This window comes from Furipterus horrens, unplaced genomic scaffold (genome assembly GCF_987537825.1).
Source record: "Furipterus horrens unplaced genomic scaffold, mFurHor1.1.pri manual_scaffold_6, whole genome shotgun sequence".
Lineage (NCBI taxonomy): Eukaryota > Metazoa > Chordata > Mammalia > Chiroptera > Furipteridae > Furipterus > Furipterus horrens.
The window spans coordinates 13,162,176-13,180,377 of NW_028327176.1; the positions used below are offsets into that span (position 1 = coordinate 13,162,176).

Here is an 18,202-nt window from a genome sequence, read left to right on the forward strand (position 1 = left end):
TTTGCTCTCTATTCTCTCCTCCACTCCTGGGGCAGAAGGCTCCTACTCAAAGCTCTGGCTCCCCCATCCGCCCAACTGTATGCTTCCCTGGGACACTCCTCTCTGCCACTAGGGTAGTCTGCCTGGGGCTGTGTCCCTGTTCTGTCCCCTGGAGGCTCCACATCTGTTCTGCTCCCTTGTAGGCAGCCTCTCCTCGGCACCCACAGTGCACTGGGTAGCGAGCAGCCCTGTGCCTCTCTGTGGAGTGACACCATGCCCTCCCCTCCTTACCTCTGAAAGAGAGGTGACTAAAAGGCAAGAAGCAGCGACTTAGGTCGGGATTATGGGGAGCTGGGGCCACCCCAAAGCTGTCCCTGGATCCTGGGCTGCTGCAACTAGGGGGTGCTGACCTTCAACCCCCTTACCCCTGCCGTCCCACTACACACACACAAAGGGACAGGTGCTGGGCTGTTTCTAACTCACAGTGTCAGCAGGGGACCACCTCTCTGTTTTGGGTTCAGATATCCTACAGGCCCGCCAGTCCTCTACAGATATTTGTTGAGCATCAATTCTGTATCAGTACCTTCACAGCAACTTTTCATACGTTGGCTATGGGAACTGCACCTTTGCAGACAAGGGGCACCCCCTGAGCAGGACTGAGACCGCTCTGACCCAGGCAATAGCAGGAATGTAGTGCTCCCTCCGACAGAGGTGACAGAGGCTGCAGCTGGGCCCCAGGAGCCCTGAGAAGGGACAGTTGCTCTGACTTGTTAGGGCTGGCCACCCTCAGGCTTGTCCGTGGAGACTTGGGGAGGGGGTGAAGAAGGCAGGTCAAGATGGAGCTGGAAGGCCTTCCTGACCATCCCTTCCTCTCACCAGCAAGGCTGGAGTTGGTGTTGGTTCCAGCACAGGGGGCCAAATGCAGGCACAGGGCAACCTCGTCCCTAAGTCTTCTCTTCCAGTGAAATGTCCCCTATCACCCGACCCCAGTGCCTGGAGGCTGAGGGCAAGGCACCCTCCTTGTGGTCCTCCCCCCATGTTGGTTTCTCAGCCACCCACCCTTGCTGCTATCCTACCAGCTCTTCCTTCTCCTTGCGCAGGAGGCTGTCCCTACACCTGTCATTGTGACGCACTCACACCTTGGTGACATCGCTTTTCCAATTAAACCCTCCAAGGTTAAAAGCAGGGATGATGAGAGCAGTCTTGGCCCTGTGCCCACAGCCAGTTGTGGGGCTCCACCCCAGCCCCAGGAATCCTCACCCTCAAGGTCTCCAGATGAAGCCATCTGCTGCCCGCCCAGCAACCCGTGTCTGCCCCTGTCTCTTTCCTCCTGTCCCTCCTCCTTTTCCTCTTTCCCTTTTCCCTCCCTCTCTTTCCCCTTCTTTCCTCTCTCCCTCCTTCCCTCCTTCCCTCCCACTCTAGGCTGGGCTCTCTTGGGGCCTGCGCCTCCGTGGTAATGAGGATGAGGGTGAGTACTCTGTGGGGCTAACTGGAGGCTGGGCCCTGCCCTAAGACCTCGTGGGCATTACAAAATTTCATCCACATGATAGCCACATGGGTTGGTGCAACTGTTTCCCTCATTTCACAGATGGGACAGCTGGGTACAGAGAAGCTGGGAATTTGCTTACAGTCACACAGCTAGGCAGTGGTCGAGTGGGGTTAGGACCAGGCAGTCTGGCTCCAGAGCTGTGCTCTTAGCCACGACACTGCACTGTGCCGCGCACGCAGCCACGTCACCCTCCGACTGGAGTGTCCGTGACTCCTTTCCCCACTCCGAGGCCACCTCTGTAGTATTTCATGAACCTGCCTCTGCCTCATCTTCCCCTCACTGTCCCCACCCTGGCCGGACTGGCCTCCAGGCCCTGCAGCAGGGCACTGGGCTTCCGGCCGTCCCTTGCTGCCTGAGGCTGCCTTCCCTCTGATCACCCACCTCACAGCCATAGAAACCTGGTCCTGCTGCTCCTCTGATTCAAGCCCTGAGTGGTCTCCCACCTTCTCCCCTGTTGTCCCTGACTGCTTCTGGTCTTCTCTCTCTCCCTCTACCATGTGCACATGTGAACATACGGGGTTTTGTCTGCTTTGAGCCCTTTGCATGTGCTGTTCCCTCTGCTTGGAATGCCCTTCCTCTCTTCATCCTGGTGACCTATTGCATCAAGGTTCAACCCAATTAGCACCCCCTTCTCTGGGAAGCCCTTGCTGAGCACCACCCCCTCTACCTGGCAGGGCAGATCACCTCCACATGCAAGCTTGGGAGGCCCTATGTATAAGTCCAGCTCTTCTAAAGCTGAAGACATCACCATGCAAGGCTTCGCCGAGAGACAGGTGTCTGAGGAGCCCCAGCCCCTCTTGCCCCCAGCTGTTGGAGTCTTCCCAGTCCAGGAGCCAGCTATGTGAGTGACTAGCTTGAGATTATTATACACCCCAGCCTGTGAGCTGGCTGACTGATGCCAAATTGGGCGGCAACATGCTGGCTCTGCCAAGCCCTGACCATACTGCAGATTCATGATCAAAATAAATGTTACTTCAAACCATTAAATTTGGGGGTGATTTGTGATACAGCAGTTGATAGCCATTTTATCTTTATTTCTACTTCTATCTCCATCACTATCTATATTTACATCTATTATATCATCATACTTCCTCCACTTAACAACATATAGAGGTCATTTTTATGTCTAGAAATTAATATCTGCATTATTATTTTGAGTGGTGACAGAGTATTTCATTGTATAGCTTTACCATAATTTTTATAATTATACCTTACTATAAATGTTTAGTTTAACTTCAGTTTATTGCTACTATAAACAATGTTGTATGAACAGTCTTGAACAGCATTTAGTATAATGCCTAGGTAATTTCCTCAGGATAATGCCCAGGAAATGCTGGGTTAAAAGGTAAAGGCTTTGGTACAGACAAAAGTCCATCATCCCGCCATGGCTTATCCTAGAAGTCTGTGTCTGCACCTCCTCCTCCTCCTTCACTGCTGTCATGGAAGAAGAAGGTCCTCCACTATTCATAGTAGATGTTCTTCCTCTGGATCCGCTTCTATTTAAGGCTTGGGTTATTTGGTTTTCCCCACTTTTATCTGCAACATCAGTCCGTCCCCCCCCCCCACACACACACTGAATCATCCCCACCAGCATGCAGCCTTGCTCTAGCACCTTCGGCTACCTTTACCCTCTATTATGCTCCACCACTGCCCCACATTCACCATTAGATTTCTAGAAAGAGTTGTTTTTATGCCAGGACCAAAGGAATAAATAGATAAATCCACAAAAACAATGTGGAGATTTAAAAATTATGCTTCAATCAGTAATTAATAGAATAATATGACAAATAATTAGAAAAGGTGTATGCATAGGAAGGATGTAGAATTTGTGAGTAACCACAGGATATATATTCTTTGGAAGTGCACATGAAATGTTCATCAAAATGGACCACATGTCCATCCATTAAGCAGCCCCCTTCCCCCAGTTTCAAAAGATTGAAATCAAATAGAGCATGTTCTCTGACCACAGGAGACTTAGGTTAAAAATTAGCTCCAAAATATAACTAAAAAATCTCCAGTGCTTGGAAGTTAAACAGAACACATCTCAATAACCTATAGGATTAAGGTAGGGTTTCTTCCACTGCAGGCTGAGTGGCATCTTCTCCCTGACCTGACGTTTGGGGCGAGAGCCAAGCCAGAACTCCAAGGCCAGGCTTGGAGAAGACTGAGAGTCCCCAGACCACTCTGCCAGCTCAGGGCCATGGGGAGGTCTCTGAGGCCACAAGGAAAGCACTTCAGCTGCTCTTCAAAGAGCACCCCCCCTCCATTAATAGTCTACGGTTAATAGCACCTTCTCCTTGGGAGGATTTGTGGTACCGGAGGAGCCTGCCCCCCGCTAGTGCAACTCCCTTTCACACCCCAAGAAGGCAACCTGTCCTGGACCTCAAGTGAGTGATTCCTGATCTTCTCTGTTACCGCCACCCCCGGCCCCCAACCCCTGGAACAAAGGATTTTGATTCCTGGTGACATCGGTTTCCAAATGCTGGGGAAATGTGAGGTATTACTGACGTCCTCTCATCGCGGTGATATTTACCTGCAAATGCGAACGAGGCAGATGTCAGTCAAAGCACGCACACAAGTGACCTCACCCTCTCTTCAATGACCTCAGCGGGCGCGCCCCACACCGGGGTGCTAAGCCACCCGCTCGTCCCAACGGGAGACCCAACACCGTCCTTAATTAAGTTCTTTCCCGACAGCTGCCAGGTGCGTCCTTCTGCGGGCCAGTGTTAATTCCATCCTCCGGGGGCAGAGATCCAGCCCCCCTTCCAGGCACGTCTGCCCTTGCGCTCAGCCTCTACCTGGAAACCCGCTCCCACGTCCCATGACCCCCCCTCCCCATGGAGGGGGGAGTTGCTTGCTACGCTGCCCTGCCGGGAAGTTCACATCTAGCGCCCACTCCGGCGAACCCCGTATAAAAGGACCGAGGAGAGCGACCAGGACTAGGCGGGGAGGAGGAGAAAGAACAGAAGAAAAGCGACCCATCGAGAGAGGCCGCCTAGCACCCTCGCTCCGGTGCAGCGGGAGTCGCCCAGACAGCAGCCTCTCGGGACAGGTAAGGGCGCAGAGGCGCGGAGCCCCACCCTTATCCCTGGACTCCCTGACCCGGGACCTCGGCGTGCTCTCGCCCGCGGCGGTCCCTTGTTCTTTGGAAACTTTCTGTGCTGAGTGCACCGTGGAAAGTTGCGGGCAGCGGAGCGGCCAGGGCCAGCCTCTCGACTGCAGGAGAGCGGCTGCGACAAGAAGCGGAGTCTTCGGAGCTGGCGACCGCGTCTCCCTTCGAGGAGGGGGGCTGCTTAGGACCCCTGAGGCGCCTACCGCCTTCTGGAGAGAGGCCGGGAGAGCCCGGTCTTATGGCACCTCTTCCTCCTGATTTTCTGGGTAGATGTCACTTAAAAGATACCTTATACTCTAGCGCAAATTAACGTTGGAAAGTGGGGTAGGAGAGAAAAGGCTAAAAATCACAACAAACTCCCTGCGTTTCGGACTTTGTGGGTTCAGAACCCCGAATCCTTGGTTTTTTGCCCACCTTTGCGCACCCGAAGGGCCTGCGATTGATAATGATTCCTTCCTCCTCTACAAGACCCAGGGAGCTGGTTTAAAAGAGGCAGCCGGGGCAGGAACTGTCTGAGGTCCTGAACCACCCTGTCTGTACCCTCAATAGGACCGCGTAGTGAACCTTCTGTCCGCAGCCCCTAGATTGCAGGGTGCAAGCATTAGTTTGCGCTGACCGAGGCTCAGGCAAGGCCAGTTCCCAGTGAAGGAGGGAGAGACTGCAGGGCATTTGGATAACCCCAATTCCTCGTATCTAATGGGGGAGGTGGTGGTTCTCACGGTATGGCTGGAAGGAACCAAGGAAAGTAAAAATGTGTATTTGCTTAATCAGTTGTTAAGATATGTTCAGGTTATGGCTTATTGAAGGACTGAATTAATCCTTTGACACTTCTGTTTTAGGGCTTGATGCATGAGTATCTTGGTGCAAGGACAAAACTGCACATCTGCTTCTCTTTTTATAGACAGGCATAGCTGGTGTGCAATTTTAGGGTGACACAAAATGTCTTGTTTAGTTCACAGAGAATTCACCTACACATATGAAGTTCTAATAAGTGTAGTTCTATTATAAAACTAATGTCCAGATGAACAAAATACAGACTTCTATTTATTTTACCAAGGCTTTCAAAACATTCTCTCTAGTTACAAGAAGCACAATATTTGACATCTCCCCATTGCTGTATTGCTTTAAGAAAGGGGGGGCACAAGGCATTATTTACTTACTATAGAAAAATAAAGACTACACACAAGCAAACAGAAGACAAGTTGCTTTCAGGAAGCAACATAATTCTTGCGCAGTAGACCGCAGCTCTGAGGGTGTGGGAAGCGAGACAGAGACCTTGTGTACAACATCGCCACTAGGGCAGAAGATAAGGACATGCGTTCCAGGAGGCCTGAGATCATGAGGTAGGTTTTTAGAAATTGGAAATCATTTTAGAATGGCCCAGTTTGAGGAGAGTTGAAACATAGTTGAGGAAACTGTCAAAGCTGTATGATTTTGCTTCTTTCTCTACTAATATTTTACACTTGCCACAGTGATATATGATTATCATTTTTCTGCTTCTAATGTAAATCTGGACATTTTTCTGACCCAAGTGTGTTGCATGGTCTCAGAGCTTTGGTATAAATTGCCTTGTCCACCAAGTTCCGGCTTTGCACTTGTACTGGAGCATCAAAAGGCCATGAGAGGAGCAACCTGTCCCTGGTCACGACTGACATCGTGTTGGCCAATGCTCTCCCAGTTGCCTGGGAAGCGGAGGGACCGGCTCACTGGCTGTCAGCGCCATCTAATGGCTGCTCTGAAAACATTCGGGCAACACCTGGCCGCCATTCAGAAGGGAGCCCTGAGCTGGCTCAGCTTTGGGGAAATCGTATGGGTGAGGCAGAGAGAAGGAAGTGGCTCCCTGCAGTAAACAATGAGCGCCAGAGAGAACTTTGACTTCTAAAGCCTCTCCTGTAAAAAGATTTGGCCCACGTCTCCGCAAACTAGAGGTTTCTTTTAGGCGAACATTTTAAAATGCAAATGTCCATTAGGAGACAGAATTATTCTTCACCTTTAATGTGAATTACTTTTCTCATCTAGTTAGGGTTTCTCCCTAACAGCTGGTGGAGAAGATATGAAATACAAAATGATTGTGGTTTTGGTGGTGAGCTGATGACAGAACGTGAGGCCATTTCAGGGGGCTACCCTGTGCAAGGAGGGATTTGGCAGCATAGGAACTAGAGAGCCGGGGAAAGTGTGGGGCAAAAGGCAGCATCAGGCAGCATCATGCAACCTGACCTCTTGACCTCAGCATCTCAGCGAGGTACTTGAAAGTGTCTGGTTGGTGTCCACCGTGGGAGGTCATTCCCTTCTGCTGTGTGCCCCTCTCCTTTCCTTCTACGCCTACAGCATCTTCAAGTCCAGCTGTTTCAGGCTACATCTGAGAGCACCAGGGAGCACAAGGTCCGACATGGAATGTGTTCAGAAGATGACCCGCTTTTAAAAGGGTGGGGGCCACTTTAAAAATAAACCTCTCCAAAGTCATAGGGGTCTGGGAATAGTGATCACCGGAATGGTTGGTGTACAGGACAGCAAATTGGGTTGGCTGAGGTTTTGGCTAAATTGGCCAGAGGCTTTATTTGCCTTTATACAAACCTACTATGTGCAGGAAATAGAGTTTCTGAGGGATGGAAGGATCTTGGTGGGGGAAGAGAGGAGACCACCTGGAGCAGGAATTTCAGAGTCCTTGTGTCTCCCAAGTTACTCCTTGGATCTGAAGTGTTAGAACTACTACAGCTTCATGAAGGTGGTGAAATAGGAAAGCTCTGTGCTAGATGCAGGAGAACTTAGCCTTACTTTGTCATGAACACCCAAGTTATAGTCTGTCTCTGGGCCTCCGTTTCCCCATCTTTCAAATAAGAGGCCAAACTAAACGCCCCCTAAAATAGCTTCCAGCCCTAACCTTCTTTGGGGTCTGATTTTTAGTAGGAGGTAAAGGGGCAGTTGCCCATGATTTGCCTAGGTCCTGTTCCCCTCCTCTCTAGCACAGGTCACACCACCACCCTGCACTCCAACCTTCTCCTTGAACTGCTCCTGTCCTCAAAAGGCCTTGTGCTCCACAAGTGATTGTGCTGGTAATCTTGGCTCCCACTCCTTCCTGGTGAGTGGCCAACATTGTTCTGCTCCTGCAGGGGTCCCACCAATCTTGTTTGCCTCTGCAGAGCCCCAGCCTGCCTGGAAGATGCCTAGATCGTGCTGCAGCCGCTCGGGGGCCCTACTGTTTGCCTTGTTGCTTCAGGCCTCCATGGAAGTGCGTGGCTGGTGCCTGGAGAGCAGCCAGTGTCAGGACCTCACCACGGAAAGTAACCTGCTGGTATGTGGGCCACAGCCATCATCTTGGTTTGGGCATCAGATGGAACTGGGGCTGGGGCTGGGGTTGAAACAGAACACAAGAAAGTGCTATGAGTGAGATAAAAAATTCATTCCCAGAGATATGGGTAACTCAGCCCAGGTCAGGAATAGACCCCCAGGGTGACATCAGCATGAGGCCAAGGAGGGGCAGAAGCAGCTTCAGGGGGATGGGTCTGGTCCACTCCATTTAAGCTATGGAGAGATAGTGCCATCAAAATAATACTAAAAATCATAATAATAATTGCTTCTCAATTGAGCCTATATTTTCAATCTTTTAGCTCCCAAGTTATTTCTGTAAAAATAACCTCATATCATTTGCCATCTCATTCCATTTTTCTTCCCTTTCTATTTACTACCAGTTACAAAGCCAGCTAGGTAGTACCGCAAATCATCTCTAGAGGGAGAAGGAATACCCAGGTGCCATTGCCATTTTCCTCTAACTGGTGCCAGATGTCTCATGCTTCTTTTGGAAAACTGACCTGCAGCCTTTCCAGAAGCATGTAAAGGTCCTTTGTGCCAGGCTGGAATTCTCTCTGGGCCACTACAGGGTGTGTGTGTGTGTGTCTGTGTGTTTTGGAAGGCATAAATGAGAAATGTTAGCATGGCAAGGACTAAAAGACACACAGCTGGTGCCAGTGACTGAGTTCCATCCTGCTGCCAGCACCTGCCTGGTGAGCGTGGAATTCATGTCATTACATTCTGTGTGTTTTGTCAATGGAGAAGCTGAGTTAAGGTACCAGAGACGCCTTCTCAAAAACACAGAGAAGGTTGCATGTGGAACAGAACACAGAAACAAGAAGCCCAGGGAATTCTGAGGGTTCTAGTTCAGGGACTCATGATGGGAGATGCCCACTGCACAGCCTCTCCTGTTGAGAGCTCACTGGTCATGGTCAGAAGCCACGGCTTCTAGTCTCAGTTCTGTCACCAGTAAACTGTAGAACCTTGCTGAGGACCTTTCACCCCTCTGAGCCTCCTATCTCAGATGTCCGGGGTAGAGGAGTATGAGATATTTTTATTTTCCAGTTAATGTTCTGCAGTGTTATAATTCCAAACCCATGGAGCATGAACTTCCCAACTCAGCGGAGTGTGTGGGAGCCTTCTATTTCCTTCTTTGCAGTCCTGAGTAACTGAAAAGTCAAGGCTACAGGCACTAGGTCATTTTCCTAAGCATTTGTGAACTACAGTAGACTTGTCTGGTTTCAGAGAGCAGAGACATGGGCTCCACGAGGCATGCAAGGGAAATAATCCTGGCTTTCTAATCAGGATGAGATGACAGGGAAGTGAACCACCCCCTTCTAAAGCTCACTGATTGGAGAAAGCACAGGATCAGCTTCGAAGACCCGAAAGAACCAGAGAAAGTACCACATGGGTGTGGGAAAGTTCTGAGGCATGGTAGGAGGAGATGGCTGGGGTAGGGGATGAGGTAAGTTGGCAGATCGCTGGGGCAAGGCGGAGGCACTATTGAAAATACATAGAAGTCAGATTTCGACTTTTCCCACCTGGGGATATTCTCCTCCTACTTTCAGCCCTATACTCCACGCAGACTCGTATTGAACTATATTTATTTATTCACTATTTATTGAATGCCAACCACTGCCACCCACCTGCCATTGATTGATCAATTCTTATACACGAGGCACACAGCGGTAAGATGTTGACCCTGCTCACAACAGCCCAAGTAAACCAGCGAGGGAACGGGGTGTTTGTTGCAGTTGCCAGGCAGAAATACTAAGGCGTAAGGGGACACTGCCACAGTGTCCAAGCTCCGTCTCAGGTGGGCAGGCGGGCAGGCGTCCCCAGCAGGGAGGCCATTGCACAGGGAGGCCAGCACGTGGCGAGGGCCCCGCGCGCGCAGGGCGCAGCTGCCGGCGCCGCACGGGGAGGCCTGGCTGCGTGGGTGCAGGGGCCACCCGGCGCGGGCCGCCCTCACGCGCTCTGCTCTCCCGCAGGCCTGCCTCCGGGCCTGCAAGCCCGACCTCTCGGCCGAGATGCCCGTGTTCCCAGGCAACGGCGAGGACCAGCCCCTGACCGAGAACCCCCGGAAGTACGTCATGGGCCACTTCCGCTGGGACCGCTTCGGCCGCCCGAACGGCAGCAGCTGGGCGGGCCAGAAGCGCGCGGAGGAGGTGGTGTCCGCGAGCGATGGCGCCGAGGCGGCCCTGCGCGAGGGCAAGCGCTCCTACTCCATGGAGCACTTCCGCTGGGGCAAGCCGGTGGGCAAGAAGCGGCGCCCGGTGAAGGTGTATCCCAACGGCGCCGAGGACGAGCTGGCCGAGGCCTTCCCCCTCGAGTTCAAGAGGGAGCAGGCTGGGGAGCGGCCCGAGCCCGCCCTGAGCCCCGAGCGCCAGGCCGAGGGCGCGGTGGCCCGGGCCGACCTGGAGTACCGCCTGGGGGCCGGGGCCGGGGCCGAGGCCCAGGCCCAGACGGCGAAGGATGACGGCGGGCCCTATAAGATGGAACACTTCCGCTGGGGCAGCCCGCCCAAGGGCAAGCGCTACGGCGGCTTCATGACCTCCGAGAAGAGCCAGACGCCCCTGGTGACGCTGTTCAAAAACGCCATCATCAAGAACGCCCACAAGAAGGGCCAGTGAGGGTGGAGCGGGGCAAGAGGCTTCTCGCTGTAGGAAGTCACTCCAAAGCCCCCGCTCCTCAGCTGCCCGCCTGCCGCGGCACGCTCCGGCGGTGCGAGCGGCAGATGTTCAGTCTGTTAAAGATGTCTGTAGTTAGGAAATAAACCTTTCAAGATGCACATCTGCCTCTGACTTTGCTGACTGGGTGAACAAAACAAAAATACGTGTCCATCAAAGAGCAGCATGTAGTGGAGGAGAGACATAATGGTCTCCGTGTGGCCAAGAGTCAGTATATTTCATGAAACAGAGTGGGAATGGAAAGGAAATGTACTTCCCTAGCCCCTCAATAAATGGGTCTTCAAGGGGCCAAAAAGTTTAGGCAATGGCTCAGGGTGGCTACATTTGCCACCCTCCGTTGGGTGGGAAAAGACTGCCCAGCTTGAAGATGCATCATCAAGAGGCAGGTTTCCTACCGGGGTGACCCTGGCACCTGTCCAACCAGCCTGACATGGATGAAGCTTAACAGCACCTGGAAGGGCTCTCTGGGCTACAGGGTGGGAAGCTGTGGTAATGTCCCCCTGGATCCAGCTGTCTCTGTGACCTTAGACAAGTCTCTGAACTCTTCCAAGATTTAGTTCATTTTCCCCTCCCTTCCTAGCGTGAGGGCTCTTGTGCAGATTAATTTAGAAAATGGAGTTGATTACCCAGTTGTCACTGAGAAGCTGTCACTGCTGATGGTTTGTATCTGTTCCAGTTTGACTTCATTTCCAGATGCAAACATTCTCAAACACGTGGTCTCACCCACATAGACACACACGCATGGAGACACAGCTGTACAAATACAACACAATATGCTGGATACTTCCAGTCCCATGGGTTCAAGCCTTAGCGTCTCTGTTTTCTCCCCAGCTGTGCCCACATTATCTCCTCCCAAAGTTGTCCAGCCTAAGCCCTTCTCATCCTTCTCGGTTCTCCTGGCTCAGGCCTCCACTGTTGAAACAGCCTCCTAAATAACTAGTCTCCTTGTCTCCAGTGGCTCTTCTCCCAACCCATCAGATACAAATTCTTCATAGTAATGGGTACAAAATCTTGCTTTCCCCACATACCCTGGCTCAAGAGGTAAAGGCACCTCACCCCTATTTTCCATCAGTTCCAAACTAGAGGGCATGGTGTGCTGGGCCCTTGTCAATGAAGTTCACACTCCTTACTGATCCCCATTTCTCATGTTCCCACCTACTGATCTGTCTTCTCTCATCTTCCTCTACCTTCTGCCTGGAATTACTCACCTTCCCCCACCACTTTAAATGTTACCCCCTTTTTAACATGAGCCCAGGGTCAAGTCCACTTCCACTGGGAAAGCTGTGATCTCTTCCAGCCACATCTGCTCAGTGTTTCTGCAGTCAGCCCCTCCTCAGTGGGGGGCATGGCATCTGGCTTGGTTGGCAACCTTCTTGCTGTATGTATGTATTGTGCTCTCCTCAGGGAAACCCACATTCTATTAGGGCAGAGGCCATGGGCTGGGTTTCTTTTGTATGTCCCCATGATGTTTTCACAATGCTGAGGCCATTGGTTTACAGCCACACGCATTTCCAATTCAGGAGACTCACAGATACACACACACAGAAGTACACATATATGTCAACTACATTAGACATACCAGTGGGTAGTATAGATTGAAGTGACTGGGAAGCATTTGTGTATGGTACTTACACATGTTATTCTGATGATCCAGGAGTTCACAATGAAAGAAAACTGGAACGCTCTGATGTAAGAGGAATCGGAAAGCCAGATTCCTAAGATAAAGTCTCCCCAACTACAATGAAGAAATGGCCCACACCTTCCCATCGAAGGATGCTCCCATGCTGGGAATCCTGGGCCTCATGTTTACATCTGGGAAGCATCCTTTCCCCTACCCTCCTTCCTTTTGAGGCAAGTAAAATAATGGCAGGTGGGGGTGGCTAAATGTCAGTGCTTAATGTTGGTATTTTCAGATCCTATTTGCATCTCAGAAAACCATTTACTTTAAAGAAAGCAAATAGACAACCATGTGGAGACAACATTAACATTTATTTGAAAAGGGCATCATGAAGGCTCATTGGGAAATCACGACTAATAGTCCTAAAGAATGATCTTGCTAGGAGTCCTTGCTACCCTCCCCACCCACCCACTCCTCTTTCCCCTTCCTTAAAACTAATTTAACTCAGTGAGTTTAAAACACAGAAAACTGCCACAGGAACTAATTGTGCTCTCCCATATAAATATGTCAGCGATTATATACATATATTGTCAGCTAGGAACTACATTACACACACATGCACGCACACTCTCAGCCAGGTCCTGAAGGCTGAAATGGACACAGACATGTTATGATGTATGAGCTGCAGCATATGTGGAGTTCCAGCTCTCACTTCACAGGCCAGAATCAACAGTCGCGGGGGAAGAGCTCAAAAGGGGAAGATGATGAGGCCCTAAAGTCTCCTGGAGAGAAGTGCTGGTCATCCTGGCTGGTGCAGAAAGAGAGCACAGGAAACTGCCTTGGACCCCAACAGGCTGCAGAGCCCCAGCCCCAGCCCCTGTGGCTCCTCCCCTCTTCCCTAGCTGGCCGGTCTGCTCTAGTCTTCAGATGTGGCCACATTTGGGAGAAGGGAGCACTTTAATGAGAAGGTTTCTAGGGTTAAGAGATGAAGAAGCAACACACTGCCCTAAACTGTCTCCCAGGCATAAGGAAGATGTTTTGTTTCAGCACCGCTGCCTGCCAGGTCTGTGGGTGAGGGGAAGCAGGCATGGCCTGCCCCTATGAGCTGACCTTGTCTATCTTCACACTCCATACTCAGAATAACAGCTCTGGTCTAGTTCTTCCCCACAGGACCTCTGCTGGCCAGATGCCATTTTATGGTCATGAAGAGGAATTGGGAGAAGTAGCCTCACTTCTTAATGACACTCTCTTTATCCAGGTTAGAAGGACTGGGGACAACGAAATAGCAACTGGAAGGTATTGTGACCCAGAGACCCCCAGAGAAGCCCAGAGGTCTGGCCTTTGAGCCGTTCAAAGATACTCGAAGGCTGTTCAAATTCTTAAACCAGTTGAAACATGTTCTCTGGGACCCAGAACATCCTGGGCAAAGGGCAGTGCATATGTGACCCTCACACTTCTTCAAGCACTCTAGTCAGTCCCAGCCCCACCTTCCCACGGCTCATGCATTTACGCTGGTGTATGAGGTGGAGAGCTGGACAGAGGAGAGTATCTGAGGACTTTTCTAGTTCTTCTGCCCTGCTTGGTCCCTTCTTTGGAGAGGAGGCATTTAGGGGCCAAGAAATCACTTATTTCTATTTTTCAAAGAGAGGAAAATGGGAACAAGCACAGGGCACTGAGGATCTCACTGCGAGGAAAACAGGAGGAGCCTGCAGGAACGCATTGGTGCTTTCTGATGACCTGCTTCTTACGCACGGACATCACTCACCCAAACTAACAGAACTTCCAAATCTCAAATACTATCATGCCTGTTAAGTTCTGTCAGCCGAGTGCTTACCCAAGCTACTTCTTGCCTGGGAAGCAAGAGTCCTCAGTGGCCTTGGGGAGCATCTGGTCTGGATGGGCTCGCTGGCTCAAAATCACAACAGAGCAGAGTAGCAAAAAGGGTAAAAGACACAGTGCTGTCAGATGCTACAGGGCTTGGAAGGCAGGAAGCAGCCACGGGTTCTAGGCCGAGGGCCTGGGCACCCACCCAACTCTGCTTTGCATCCCTTCCTGGGCTTTTGCAGGGCGGAAGGGTAGGGGTGAAGGAGACTGCTTAATGTATCATTTAATTGTCTGTTTGAGTTAACACTCACCTTGAACTTTCTGATTCTGAGGCATAGTTGGCCAGAATCCAGGTTCTACCTCCTTTCAGCAGGCAACCTAATAGTCTACTGAGTGTAGGTTTAAATTGAAACTGGGAAGAGGGTATTAAAAAAAAGAAAAAGAAAAAAAAAAGGCCAGTTCTCCCAAAGAAATAAATCTTTACTAGGTAGCCGTGACAGAAAGAAAAAGCTGCTTTGAACAGAGAAGAGGAGAGAGAAGCTGAGTGAATAATGTACTCTTCTCTTCACTGCTCCCAGGGTGGGGATGAGGGACGGATGTCTGTGGGGACCTGCAGGTCTCTGGTTCTATGGCTGGCTCTAGAAAGAGGCTCCAGGGCCACGACTCCCATGTCCCAGAGCCAGGGTCCCCAGGGCCGTGCCCAGGGTGCACTGGCCACGGGGCTGGACCCTACAGTCAAGTAGACATAAGAAAGAAGCAGGTTTCTCATCAAAGCCAAGCAGCGAATACAGATGGGAAGATTCTGTGAGGGGAGGCATGTTGGTGGCTCAAGATGTAGATTCCCTGTGAAGTTTCTCCCAAGGTTATTTGCCTTCAATTTGTTTCAAGTTATTTGAACTGTGGCTTCTTGATAAAGAGATATTAAAGTCAGGAGAAATCTTAGTTCATGCCTATAAAGTGGGGTTGGGCATTAGCTAAGAGCCACGAGCGGAGCAGAAGCGGGGCCCCTGGTCCTGAAATCATGCTGGCCATCTGGAAGCTGTGTGCCCAGAGCACAGAGGCAGTGGCCAAGGGGGAAAACTCAAGGAATAAGGGCCAGAAAGCCCCCTACCCGAGAGATTGCTGCACATGTAATGGGAAAGGTATATGTTAAGTTTCTTCCGATTTGAGAAAATACACCTGTCTGTCCTGATCATCAGGCCCTCACTGCGTATCTGTGCAGAGTCAGGCAGGGGTGTGCCCCAGCATGTCCTGAAAAGCCTGCCACCCTGCTCCTGACCCCACCCCACATGCCTAAAACTGTACCCTAAAAGGGATTCCTTTGGGTCAAGAAATCTCTTCACCCTCCCTCTTTCTCAAAAACAAATTCTCCAGGGAAGAATCACTTGGCTGTTTTACCTTCCTGAGAATGAAATTTCACTGGAAGAGAAGAATTATGTGGGGCTACAGGGTGCTGTCACAGGAGCAGCTCAGATGAGGTCCTGCTGGAGACACAAAGGCCCCAGGAGGGGGAAGGGAAGCAGAGGGCACAGTGGACAGCCTCCTGCCCCGCACCCCCCTGGCTCACAGGCAGGCAGACAGGACTCAGGGGGAACACAAAACCCAAAGGGATCTCCACAGCTCTCCCCAGGTCAAGCTTTGCCGGTTGGCTCTGAGGACCAGACTTTGTCCAAAGAGGGGGAAATAATCATTCCAATATCAGGTGCTGGATCCTTCTTTCCTCAAATGAAACACCCAAAAGGTTGACTTCTGACATCCTTGAGTCCCAAAGCGCTCAGCCCCCAACTACCATCCCTCCCCTACCATCACCCCTGCCCCCGACTTCCACCTGGAGCCCAGCCAGGCCAGGAGCCTCTTCCATAGGAAGTGATGTGGGCAGGCGTGGGGCCCGGCTGTTCCTACTCTTCAGAGTCATTTAGAACCAGATTAGCCTGTTCTTCCCTCCCTCATCCCAGAGGCTGTGGAAGCACCGGCTCCTCAGGAAGAGAGGTAACAAGAAGAGAGGGCTCAACTCAGGGAAACATCCAGAAGGGAGCGAACCATGCGAGGGCCAAGCAGGCTCCCTCTGAGCGGAGGAGGTGAGAAGATGGAGGCGGGCCCAGCTGGGGAGCGCCCCCCCATCGGCAGCTGCCGGCCCTTCATTTCCTCCCTTGCTGCCCCCACCCTCTATGATGTCTGTACCCCAGCTCCTGCCATAAGGGCTCAGCATTAATTAATAATAGAAAGAATCACGAAAAGACAACTGGCAGGGTGGGCAGGAGAGTGGAAGAGACACTGGGGACTTGAGGGCCTCGGGCCCAGAGGGAGGGGATGCTCTGGAAGAGACAGTCACCCCATCTTCCAGCCCCCGCAGCAGGGCTTCCCCCTGATTGCAGCCCACGGCTTCCTGTGACCGCTGCGTCTCCCTGTGGTTCCCTCCCGGGGGGGTGGCAGCTGTGCCCTTCCCACCTCCACACCCTAAAAGCCTTTCACATGTGACACCACGCAGGGGCTCCTCAGGACCTCAGCCACCCCCACCCCCCATTATTGGCCCCTTGTACGTGTGAGAGGCTTATTGGCCCTTGAGAGGCAGGTGGCCAATCCCCTCAGGGAAGGCAAGGGGGAGGCGGGCGGGCCTGGGACACCCCCCCACCCCTGGCCCCGCTTATCCGGGAAGGCGCTGCCACCTAAGGTGACCTTTTTTGAGGTCCCAGTGAGATCTGCACACAGTAGGGGTGGGGTGAGGGTAAGCCCCTCCCCCGGGCCCCACCCCTCCGAGGAGCTCCCGTCTTGGAAGTCAGTACACACACAGGTCTGGAAACTTCATCTCGTAGACGGGGATGGAGTGGTTCTGAGGCTGGCCGTAGGCTGCAGTGATGGTGCCTGACGGGCTTGGCGGGGGCCTGGGGCAGGAACAGAAGGAGGGCAACGGGCTGAGGCCCGGCTCCCACCCCTGCAGCCCAATAGAGCAGTTGATTGGGGCTTCTCTTTAAACAGGGACCGGTTCCCAGGCTGTGCGTTGTTCTAGAACCTACAGCTTCCTGGTGAGACTCTACAGGGGCATTGTCGCTTTAGAAAGCAAAGTCTCAACCTGGGAAACATGGACCCCTGGCTCTTTTCCAGGGTTCACTGAGCGGTCTTTTCCTCTCTAGTCTCAGTTTCCTTTTCCGGTTAGAGCTGGTGGCTGATTCCAGCCCTGGAGACAGAGGCTGGAGAGAGGGAGGACTGAAGGTAGGTGTGAGAGGAAGACTGGGGGCAGGGGTGCCCAACACTGGACCACAGAGTCGGGGGGCGTCGGTCCCCTGGCCAGGGCTGCCACTTACCGGATGGTGATTTCAAAGATCTGATTGAGTTTGCTCTGCAGCAGCGATGCCTAGACACAAACAGAGGGGAGTGAGCCGGGCTCCTCGCACCTCCGCCGGCTGTCACGGGCCCACCTGTCCAGAGCGTGCACTGCAGGTTCCGGCAGAGCAATCTCAGGACGGGAACGGTGGGGGGCAAGGGGGGAACGTTCCAAGCCTTGTCTGCCGACCCTGGCTGTGGGGTCCGGTCAGGCAGAGCCGCCCAGCCAAGGCCTGCTGGGGACTACACAGAGACCAGGAACACCAGGGGGACTTCAGGAGGTAGTTGTTAAAGGACGCTTAGCTACTCCAAGCAGGAAGGTGGGGCCTGCTGGGCCTGGAGCAAGGAGGCTCAGAGCTGTTTCCAGCTCTTTCCTTAACCCCCAAGAAGCAACTGTCCAAAATCGGTGGGTTAGAGAAGATGCTCTCTCTGGTCCCTCCCAGCCTAGCTGAGTCCCTGCAAGCAGAGTGAGCTGTACTTGTGCTCAGTAGCTGGGCCTCCGCTCCGGGCTCCTGAAATGAGCAGCACCTGCCTCTCGAGATGGAGCAGGAAGTTAGGATACTATAGCCCCTCCCCCCAATCTATATTATACTTACCTGTATGTATATATATATATAATTATTGTAATGTATTAGAAATATGTGTAAGTATGTATACTAGAAAATATGGTCTATAAAAGACTATTACAATGTAAGTATGTATACCAGAAAGTATATTATGTAATAGAAAATACTATTACATGTATTTTTATGGAGGGGAAAAAGTACAATATCATATAAGTTATTTGTAAATTTTGGATGTTTACAATTCTAATTCATTGC

The 18,202-nt window shown here is 51.9% G+C and overlaps 2 protein-coding genes across 7 annotated transcripts in view; one reads left to right on the forward strand and one right to left on the reverse strand.

Moving 5' to 3' along the window:
• The first annotated feature begins 4,448 nt into the window (after positions 1 to 4,448).
• POMC (proopiomelanocortin) lies at positions 4,449 to 10,713 on the forward strand. Its single transcript, XM_090280179.1, has 3 exons — positions 4,449 to 4,580; positions 7,781 to 7,932; positions 9,920 to 10,713. The coding sequence occupies exons 2-3, from the start codon at positions 7,801 to 7,803 to the stop codon at positions 10,559 to 10,561; spliced, it is 774 nt and encodes a 257-aa protein (XP_090136305.1). The 5' UTR covers positions 4,449 to 4,580; positions 7,781 to 7,800; the 3' UTR covers positions 10,562 to 10,713.
• A 1,875-nt stretch (positions 10,714 to 12,588) lies between these two features.
• EFR3B (EFR3 homolog B) overlaps positions 12,589 to 18,202 on the reverse strand; it is an 80,192-nt gene continuing 74,578 nt past the window's right edge. For 4 of the 6 annotated variants that reach the window (XM_090280966.1, XM_090280965.1, XM_090280963.1 and 1 more), the window contains exons 22-24: positions 17,363 to 17,412; positions 16,848 to 16,942; positions 12,589 to 15,544 (exon numbers count right to left, since the gene is read on the reverse strand). In XM_090280966.1, the coding sequence (XP_090137092.1) occupies positions 15,504 to 15,544; positions 16,848 to 16,942; positions 17,363 to 17,412 (186 nt within the window). In that variant the 3' untranslated portion in view covers positions 12,589 to 15,503. Of the gene's footprint in view, positions 15,545 to 15,853; positions 16,943 to 17,362; positions 17,413 to 18,202 lie in introns of those variants that run through there. The other 2 variants (XM_090280962.1, XM_090280964.1) reach the window with 2 other exon arrangements.